The sequence below is a fragment of the Lycium ferocissimum genome, chromosome 2, assembly GCF_029784015.1.
Source record: "Lycium ferocissimum isolate CSIRO_LF1 chromosome 2, AGI_CSIRO_Lferr_CH_V1, whole genome shotgun sequence".
In the NCBI taxonomy this organism is placed as follows: Eukaryota; Viridiplantae; Streptophyta; class Magnoliopsida; order Solanales; family Solanaceae; genus Lycium; species Lycium ferocissimum.
The window spans coordinates 60736939-60747608 of record NC_081343.1 but is presented as its reverse complement, the minus strand read 5'-3'; the positions used below and the strand labels follow the sequence as shown (position 1 = coordinate 60747608).

At 30.9% G+C, this 10670-nt stretch overlaps 1 protein-coding gene across 1 annotated transcript; it reads left to right on the top strand.

The window, feature by feature from the left end:
* The first annotated feature begins 201 nt into the window (after positions 1-201).
* Positions 202-10144, top strand: LOC132046503 (3-epi-6-deoxocathasterone 23-monooxygenase CYP90C1-like). The gene is made up of 9 exons (XM_059437144.1): positions 202-811; positions 3256-3583; positions 4343-4492; positions 4653-4919; positions 8475-8564; positions 8814-8892; positions 9079-9185; positions 9640-9767; positions 9988-10144. The coding sequence occupies exons 1-9, from the start codon at positions 576-578 to the stop codon at positions 10103-10105; spliced, it is 1503 nt and encodes a 500-aa protein (XP_059293127.1). The 5' UTR covers positions 202-575; the 3' UTR covers positions 10106-10144.
* Positions 10145-10670: the final 526 nt, after the last annotated feature.

The window sequence follows — 10670 nt, the reverse complement described above, 5'->3', positions numbered from 1 at the left end:
CAAAGGAAAAGAATTTATAAGCAGTTATATTTCAGAAGCTACTTAATATCAGTCTGAATTAACATATCGTAATGTTAACTACAAATCTGATCAGAAAAGGAAACAAACGAAATACTGTATCAAACATCAAATGCACTTCCATGTTTAATAGGGTTGTCAATACAGATTTTTTTTTTTTTAAAGCATGGATAATAAAGATATAAAATTTAGTAATTTGTTGTCGTTTGTATATATCGAAAAGTAAGGAATGAAGACAAAAGGAAAACTGCTGGACCTTATACAGTAGCCTTCCCATTCTCATTATTTATGGTAATAACTTCAATACAAACACATCAGTTTCATCTCTGTGTTATCCCAAACGAAGATCCTCTGATTTTTAGTATTTTCTTTTTAAAAATCTGCTGTTCATAAACTCATCTCTCTTCCACCCTCCAAAAAACCCATCACCTCTCCTTCTCTCGGTATATATATGCAAGCAAAACTTTGTAACTAATCTGAGGACTACTCGATCAATTTTTTGTTTAACTCAAACACACAAAGATTGTTCCTCTTTTTTTCCCTCTGTTGTTGTGAAAATGGAAGTTCAAATAACAGGGGAAGCAGAAAGTTGGATTTGGATATGTATAGCAACAGGGGTAACAGTTGGATGGTTAATTTATAAGATGAGAAAAAAGCAAAAGGAAGAGGAAGAAAGGGAGAATGGAGTTCCAAGAGGAAGTTCTGGTTGGCCTCTAATTGGAGAAACTCTGGATTTCATTGCTTGTGGTTACACTTCTCGACCTGTCACTTTCATGGAGAAACGCAAGTCTCTGTAAGCATATACATACATACATATATCCTTTTCTTATCTTTTCATTGCAGGTTTCAGTTCTTTCTTCAAGTTTTCTGGCTGATAATTTTTTGGAATTGCTATCTCTATGATTTCAGAAAAGTAATTAACAGTAATTCTTGCTTTTTTACCAGTTGTAGAGTTCAGTAAAATCTTTTTCATCTTTCTTTCTAGTAAACAGGGGAAAAAAAAGAGTTTTTTATGTGTTTGAAATGGATTATTTGAGCCTTTGTTTAACCACGAATCTTTACCAAAAGATATGGTGATAGTTTTAAATCCTTAAAGCTTCGTGTTGGTTTGTTAAGATCGTAATTTAAAATGTTTTTTGTATTGTTTGGAGGAGTTTTCTTCTCTTAAATAAAAAGTGTCATGGCGCGGTCATTGCACGTGGGCCTCAATCAGTTGACTCAGTTCAGCTGCACGGCCTTTTGATAAAACACTAGTAGTAGTAGTACAATTAGCTGTCTTTTTCATTTTTCTAATTTGAAGGAAAAAAGGAGTATTGAAAATTGGAAAAGTAATCAGTAATTTAAAAGTAGTACCAGTTGTTTGGAGGAGTTGACTTCTCTTAAATAAAGTGGAGAGAATACAATCAGTTGACTCGCTGTCAAGAAAGATAGTCAATTCTTCTTTTTTTTTCTAATTTGAAGAAAAAAAGGAGTATAGTAGTACTCCTAGTAGTAGTACCAGTTGTTGACCGGAGAGAATACTACTCCTTCGGATTCTGTTTCAAAAAGATTATTCTTTTTTTTTTAATTTTTTTTTTTTTTTTTATATTTAAAATCAATTTAACTTTATTTGATTTATATCAAATATTTATTTTTTTTAAATTTCACATTTTAAAAAAATTTTTTTTATTTCTTAAATTTTATGTCAAATCAAAAGAGAATAATTTTTTTGGGACGAGGGAATAGTACTTATTTAAATGAGTTAATATTCTCATGGGATGATCACTTTCATCTTTGTCATCTTTTTCCTTGTTCTGCAATATTTACTATTTGCCGACACTTGCCAATATTATACTCCCTCCTTTCTATAATAAGTATCATTTTAGCCAATTTTTTTATCCCATAATAAGTGTCATCTTAGAAAATCAAGACATAAATTGGTTAGTTTTTTCCAATTCTATCTAGATAATAAAGTAACATCTAAATGATGATTGAAAAAGGCGAAGTACATAAGAATTATTGTTGAATTTTTAATGTCAAAAAGTTTACTTCTTTTGCATGCTCTAATTAAAAAGTAAAAGTAATTTATTTTTATTATATAGGGATAATTTGATAAACTTCACATTACATTATTGATTTCTTAATATGCATGTTTTTAGCTAAAATGACACTTATTATGGGACGGAGGGAGTATACAATTCCAAAATTTGTCGGCCCTCAGTCATAATTCGGGTCCGCTGTGGTTTCAATCTTGCCTTCATTGTGTTGTATAGTGATCGAGCATGTTTTCCAAAAATTTCATTAGAATCGATAAAATAATCGATAACTTCATAAATGATCATTATTGTAACTTATTATCACAAATTAAAATATATTACTAATATAAAAAATTATACTATTATCAGTTTATATTAGAGTTCGTACGTATATGAGAGTTCTACTTAGTTGTATTTCCAAGAGAAGCTATAAGGCAGCCAAGGAAGATAAATTGCCTTTTGCAGGAAGAAACATATCGTCGTTTTGGCAGCATATCATTATTCATACCGCTCTTTTAACCAATGGTACCATGTCATATGCCTTGGCCAAAATCATGAAAAGAGATTTGGCAATCAATTAATTAGGTGCTAAAAGCTGCCATCTCTCTTTTGAACTAATACCTTTCTTCCACTCTAGCTAGGAAGTAGGAACTGAATTGCAGAGCCTAATCGGGCTTCCTCATTAAAATTCACTGACCCCTTTTTACCCCACTTCGCACATATACGAAACTGACTAAAGTAAGTGTAGATATCTGAAATTTTGTCGGATTTAAATTGTACCCGCAATATTTATTTATTTTATTAATAAACAATGTGGATACAATTTTGTTTAGTTGAATTCTTTTAGAATTACACATCTATTTATTTTCATTTTTCCTCTTGATTGCTAGCGCATTTCTCGATTCCACACAAAACAAGTAATATCTTCTATATACAAAATATAATGTATTATACATGATTTATATAAAATTTTATATAGGACGTCCTTATATAATATTATTCTATGAAATATATTTATATCACTAAGAATGTGGGCAACATTGTGGTATTTTGAGTTGAAATATCATATTTGATGTCTTAGTCTCTTTGTGAATACCCATGAGATTTGTAAATGAACTCTTGGACTAGTCTTGGAGAGTCCCATTATAAATTCAGTAAAATTTCGATGTCTACGGTAAGTACTCCATACTAATAACTCTTTTTTCTTTGTTTAATTTTAAAGGTACGGAAAAGTATTCAAAAGTAATATACTAGGAAAAGGAATAATAGTATCAACGGATGCAGAGGTGAACAAGGTGGTTCTACAGAACAACGGGGATGTATTTATACCATGTTATCCTAAATCAATAACAGAATTGTTTGGGAAGAATTCAATATTGCAAACGAATGGACCGGTACATAGGAGAGTGCACGGACAAATTGGGAGCTTCTTAAAATCACCACAACTCAAGGCCCGTATTACACGAGACATCGAAGCCTCCGTCCGCCATTTTTTGTCAACATGGCTAGAAAAACAACACTGTGTCTACGTCCAAGATGAAGCCAAAAAGGTCTCTCTCTATCATACTCTTAGTGCTCGTTTAGTTGGGAAATAACTTATCCCGGTATTAGTTATTTCACCCTCAAGGTGGGATAAAATAAGGCTATAATCCTGAGATAATTAATCCCAGGATTAGTTATCCCAGATTTTTATTCCAACCAAATACTATATGAAGATCAAATTTTATCCCTTGACTATTTTTTGTTTATCCTTCACACCAAACGACCCCTTAGAGTCTTAGTTTGTTGCTGCACATGCATGCATTTATATTATGTCTGCTCGTACAACATTACCACTTGTTGTATCTATCATTTGAGCCCACTCCGCTCAATGTCAGACTCATACGGGCACCTTTCCATCCGTGCGAGTTTTGTGGTTCAACTGAATTCAATACGAGTATTTTTTACTCAAATAATTTATATTATATAAAATAAATTAAAATGTATATGTACAATACTATAATAGAGGACAACACTTATCCTAAATTGACCAACTCTAAATTTTGTACGCAACTTTCATCATTCAATTAGCAACAATATGAAATATGACGACTAAATTGGGATTAGTACAACCTAAATTACTCCTTCTTTAATTCCTAAATGACGTGTTCTATTTTGAGATTCAAAATTGTGAAATTTGACAATTGTTCCTAAAGAGTTGTTGTCTTTTGAAATTTAAGAAGAAATAATAGTATTTCTATAGCATTATTTATCAATCTCCAGGTCCATTTTCCTAATATATAGTTAGTTGTTGTTGTTGGACACGGAAGATTGCATTTGAGGTACTAGTGAAGCTGGTACTAAGCGTAGGCCCTGGGGAAGAATTGGACTTGCTCAAGAAAGAATTTGAAGAATTCACCAAAGGCTTGATTTGTTTGCCCATTAAATTTCCCGGAACCACACTCTACAAATCTTTAAAGGTAATTTGTCGTTGGTTACTAAGTATAATAAATTTCTTTTTGAGTTTTAAATTATATACATTGACATTATAAAAAATATTTATACTATGAGTACATATAACTTAAATTCATTACTTTTTTGCATGTGTGTGTTGTAACACTGGTTTTAGGGTTTGTGCAGGCTAAAGAAAGGTTATCAAGAATGGTAGGGAAGATGGTAGAGGAGAGAAAATTGAGCATAGAGAAAAAGGAAGAGAAGGGGTTACCAAATGATGCAATTGACGTGCTCTTAGGGAATGCTGATGGGGCAAAGCAACCTCTGCCGTCCGATTTCATCAGTAGCAACTTGATAGAGATGATGATTCCCGGGGAAGAGACCGTGCCAACGGCGATCACATTAGCTGTCAAATTTCTAAGTGACAACCCCGTCGCTCTATCTCGCTTGCTGGTATGATGTCGCCATCCTCTTTTATTAGTTTAGAATTTATCTACTGAGGGGGTAAACTTTAATTTTAATAAAATAACATGTACTGTAACAACAAGCCGATATTAGCGAGCCTTATATAGTTACCAGCAAAATAAGATAAATAGGTAAAAATATAATATTTGAAAAGGGCAAAAAATATCTCTAACTTATGAAAAATTACTCACTAAACCTCCTTCTAAGTTCTAATTTTTGATCTAATCATACCCTTTGTTTTTTTTATCAAGGATATCCTCCCTCCACCTTTTGGTCTAAAAGTATCATCAAGCTTTGTTTTTAGCTCAAAGTTTACATGGGTCAATATTAAGAGTCTATTTAATTAACTTAAGATAAAATCTTAAATATATATAAGCAACTAATTTTTGGTAAATAAAATTAAAAAATGTGTTACAGTATCCTTTTTGAATAGACAGAAATTATTGCCATACAAAAATGAAATGAGTAGATTACAGTAAAAGTTCTTTTGGGATACAATAAATGGACGGATAGGCTTGCTTGGGCTAATATATATGGTTGGGAGCAATGTTGCTTGCCCCCACGTGTGCGTGGTGGGGAATTAAATGTCACAGTCACATGATCGTTAAATATTTTCTTCTTTTATTTAATTTATCTTTTTGACCTTTTCTACCAAGTACCAAGTCATTTTCACAATTTGGGACACACACAACTTTTTAAATAAATAAAAGAAAAAGAAGTATGGAAGACGATATTGCAGCCCTACGATTTTGAGGGTCCAGAACACTCAATAAAAACCCAATTAAACCAAAATACCCCAAAAAAAGAGGTATCAAAGTATCTTTAATGCAGTTTTTTTCTGCGTTATATAAAAGTGAGTTAACGTTTCACGTTAAAATTCATTAACAATTTTTCTTTTAAAAAAAAAAAAAAAATCTAAATTGCATAACGCATAATTTTACTGCGCTATGCAACCAGGGTCAATTTCCTGAAGTTAGGCATCCATTTCCATTTCCATTTCATAACTATGCAAAAGTTTCCATTTTTTAAAATATTTATAAGATTAATTTATCTATATTTATAAGATTAATTTATCTTCTAATACTATAAGAATCTTTTAACAATTTTTTATCAAAAATATATATTCTATTATCTTTTGATATTTATGAAAAAACATTTATTCTTATCAAAAGTATTTATTCTTTTATTTTGATATTATCTTTTAACAAATTTTTTATCCTTTTGTTCATAGACTTGTTGCTACCTTTTCTTAATTAATGTTTGTTTAGCTAACTCTAAAAATAATCGAGTCTACGATCTATTTACCGCCGACAAAAGTAAATAATTTTTTATTATGATTGAGGGTTAGTTACATTAAACACTCATGTAATAAGAATTAATTCGAGATACACCCCTTGTATTTTAAAATAGAACATTTACACCACTTATATTATGAGAATCATGCACTTAAACTCTCTAAGGGTTATAGTCGTACCTAAATATATTAAATATAATAATAAAAAACAAATTAAATTATAAATAACACAAATGACCTAATAAAATATGCCAACTATTATTATTGGCTTTCTCGCACATTAAGCAAGCAAATTGTTTAGTTTTATTTAAATAATATTTTATTATATAAGAACTCCTCATCTTTAGTTTCTTTATTTATTCTTCGCTTTAAAATTATTTTTAATTTACTTATTCCGATAAAGTTTCATTAGCATAGGATTTCTTAGGAAGTTAATTTTTTTTTTAAAAAAAAATTGGGAATACATCACTATAGTTTAGATTATTTTAAAAATATTTTGCCAAATTGTTAAAATTCTAGTTATCTTTTCATTAAATACTCATATAATAAGAATTAATTCGAGATATACACCATGTATTTTAAAATTGAAGATAGGATTTTCATAGTATAAGTGGTGTAAATGTATGATTTTAAAATACAAGGTGTGTATCTCGAATTAATTCTTATTACATTAATATTTAACGTAATTAACCCTCAATTTTAATAAAAATTATTTACTTTTATCAATGAATAGATCTTAGACTCGATTGTTTTTAGAATTAGCTAAATAAACATTAATTTGGAAAAAAGAGCAACAAAGTCAATGAACAAGACAGTAAATTTTTTGTTAAAAGATATTTATTCAAAAAGTAAGAAAATAAATACTCTTTATAATAATAAATGTTTTTCATAAGTATCAACAGATAAGATAATACATACTTTGGTAAAAAAATTGTCAAAAGATTCTTTTAGTATCAAAAGATAAATTAATATTCCCTTCGTTCATTTTTACTTGTCTATAAAATTAATATTTCCTCCGTTCACTTTTAATTGTCTACAACTTTGCACATCCCTTAAGAAATAATAATGAAGTGCATAATTTATCAATATATTCATATTAATTGATGCATATTTTTAATGGATTTGAAAATGATTTGAAGTGAGCAATTAATACTATAGATAAAATAGAAAAAAATTATCTTCTCTTATTATGCTAAAAGTAAAAATATATTTTTAGAATAATAAATAAGTAAAAGTAAACAGAGAAGCATTATAAAATAAAAACTTTTGCATAGTTTTGATTTGAAATGAATACGGTTGGATTAGCAAGTATATTGACATGGCCTAACTTAGCAAGGCCTAACTCTGGAAATTGACCCTAGTTGCATAGCGCAGTAAAATTATGCGTTATCCAATTTTATTTTATTTTTTTAAAAAAATGGGTAATGAATTTTAACGTGAGACGTTAACTCACTTTTATGTAACGCAAAAAAAAAAAGGTGCGTTAAAGGTACTTTGTTTTTTGGGGTATTGTAATTCAATTGGGCTTTTATAAGGTCATTTAGGTTCCGGACTCCCATTTTGATTTAACGGCTGTCAGTTGTGGACCAACTTCATTTACAACCCGTGTGCTTTTCTTGTTGAAACTGGTGCCTATCACACACTCATTTTTTTTCTTCTTCTTTTTGTTTCTTTTACTTTCTCCTTCGCATGTTAATACGTCTATATTACATGTTCTATTGATAGAGTGACAGTTCAGTTTGCGTAGGATAAGGGTTGGAAAATTATTTTACACAATGCCTGGTAGTGTTACTCCAGGGATTATTCTCTATTATTGAAGAAGACAAAAGTTGAGGCAGACCTATACTGAAAACTATACGATCCAAAACTCAAATATATTATACCATAGAGTCTATTAAGCATACAAATTAATTCTTTTATAGTAATGTATATTATATTAAATTGTCATGAGATTTTATGACCAAGAATGTGAAATTCAAGGTTAAAATTAGAAAGAATCCAAATAAGTTGAGATCGTCGATATGAATCCTCACTGATATAAAAAAAAAAAAAAAAAAAATTAAGAAAGACATACAGTTAATCTACATTGTACTCAATGTAGACCAAACAACATTATACTATAATACATATATTGAACATTTTAATGATGTGCAGACATATATGTAGCCTACTTTTTTATTCGAAATGTAGATTCTTAGTCTTATTTCCTTTCTTATCACATAATTGTTGTTTTCCTGGAATGATTGCAGGAGGAGAATTTGGAATTGAAGCAGCAGAAGATAAGTTGTTGTGAGGATTATAGTTGGACAGATTATATGTCATTGCCCTTCACTCAGAATGTTAGTTTCCATTTTTATGCTATAAATAAATTGTGATACTTTTTCAGTCCAGTGTTCACTATATACATGTAAATGCAAGTCCTATTAGATGTACTCACAGTGTCACCCTACCCCTAAGAACTGTCTCAACGAAAGAAGATTATTTGTAATCCTATTTTTGGGTCTTTTAAAAAAAAGGCCGAATATCCGATCAAAATCTTGAAATTCACAAGAAAGAGAATTTTAAGATCCATTGTTATGGAATGGCAGGTTATCAGTGAAACCTTGAGATTGGGAAATATCATTAATGCAGTATGGAGAAAAGCTCTCAAAGATGTCAAAATCAAAGGTCTGTTTTCTTTTCTTTATGATCCAGCATTTCCCTTCTGTGTTTAGGCCTCCTAACTATTGTAGCTGCTTTATTATGTGTTACAAAAAATAGTTTAATTTTAGGGCAATAAAGTAAAAGTTGAGTGACTATCCATAAAACTAACTCGAGATTGTAGTGTTTAATATATGTTGGGGTTGTTGCCAGGGCATTTGATACCAAAAGGATGGTGTGTTTTGGCATCCTTCACTTCAGTTCACATGGATGAAGAAAATTATGAAAATCCATACAATTTTGATCTCTCCAGATGGCAGGTCAGCTTTTCTTTTAAAATTTTCATTCTCAACAGTCCTATTACCTAATCTTAAACCACCTTGATTATTGCGTGGCTATGCACTGGTAGAGTTATAGCCTTTGATAATAGAGCTATAAGATCCCAGTCTTACTTCCTTCTTCGCTGTCATAGGAACCTAGGCCTCCCCACCCCTAAAGCGAATTATTGGAAGAAAAAAAAAACTTAGAACATGATGTGTCTAGTTGAGATGAAATCACTATAGTTTATTCAACTCCTCAGAGATTTGTTAAGCAGCCTAAAGTTGCAATATCAAATACCATCTTCTTCAGAGACATTGCTTTTCGGTCCTTTTTATTGTTATTCATAGCTATCACTAAATTCTAAGTATATGTTTACTTCCCAAAGATGTGAAATGGATGAATCTAACTTGTCTCACTAATAATCAGAATTCTAACTAATTTTTGGCTTGTCAGAAAGCTGGAGTTGCTGTGACCAGCAGCACATTTACACCATTTGGTGGAGGACAGAGGCTGTGTCCTGGTTTAGAACTTTCCAGGCTTGAAATGTCCATTTTCCTCCACCATCTCGTCACCACCTACAGGTAAACTCGCTCTCTAAGAAACCATGACCCCGGAAAAGAAAAAAAAAATATATTTCTAGCAGCTCGGGATTGAGATATAGTTGTTGTAATACGAAAAAGAAGAAAAAAGAAGTGGGTATAGCATTCTGTTTTCTTAAAACCAAGTAGCTAAGGGCCAAAGATAGTGGCAAAAATTGGTGAAGGCTAATGAGCAATCACTTTCTATTGTGTTGATAAACAGATGGGTGGCAGAGAAGGATGAGATTGTCTATTTCCCAACAGTGAAGATGAAGAACAAGCTGCCTATCAACGTCATGCCCTTTGAGCAAAACCCACTAATTCAAACCAAACGAAACTAACTTGTTCTTTATTATTTTACCCTTAATTTTCTCCAACATGCTGCTTCTCTACAATTTATTATGTAACCCACATCTTTCCTCCATTATATTATCTGAACCAAAAATATTTCTCTATGTTAAGGTAGCAAACCAAGTACAAAAACCTCTTTTACCCCACACCCTCGACAAGGTTTTATTTTTTTAGAAAAATCTTTTAACATCATTTTGATAAGATCGAATATTTAGCTCAAGTGTCATTGTCTTTTAGATTGATGGAACCTATTTTTCATTTCTTTTTGGGTGGGGTATCGATGGATGTTGTCTATTTCATTATTATAGACCTGTGTATTAGGAAATAATAGGAATGCTAGTGGAAAAATCACGCAAATGTTGATCTCATCATCAATTTTTGGAAGATTTCTATGTCATTTTGATCCACAAAAAAACAAGATGCGATGGCTGTAAACTAGGTATGTGCATGAAGAAGAAAGGTCCCTGTCTAGCATAGGTGTTTCACTTGCCCAACAAAGTACTTAATTTGTTTGGTAAATCAGACAAAGTACAAGATTTTGTCATAATTTTGAGT

Bases quoted from the DNA above. Each gene is read 5' to 3' on its own strand.
- LOC132046503 (XM_059437144.1), top strand. From the start codon at position 576: ATGGAAGTTCAAATAACAGGGGAAGCAGAAAGTTGGATTTGGATATGT. The intron at 3,584-4,342 runs GTCTCTCTCTAT...TGGACACGGAAG, and splicing joins TCCAAGATGAAGCCAAAAAG to ATTGCATTTGAGGTACTAGT. The intron at 9,186-9,639 runs GTCAGCTTTTCT...TTGGCTTGTCAG, and splicing joins TTGATCTCTCCAGATGGCAG to AAAGCTGGAGTTGCTGTGAC.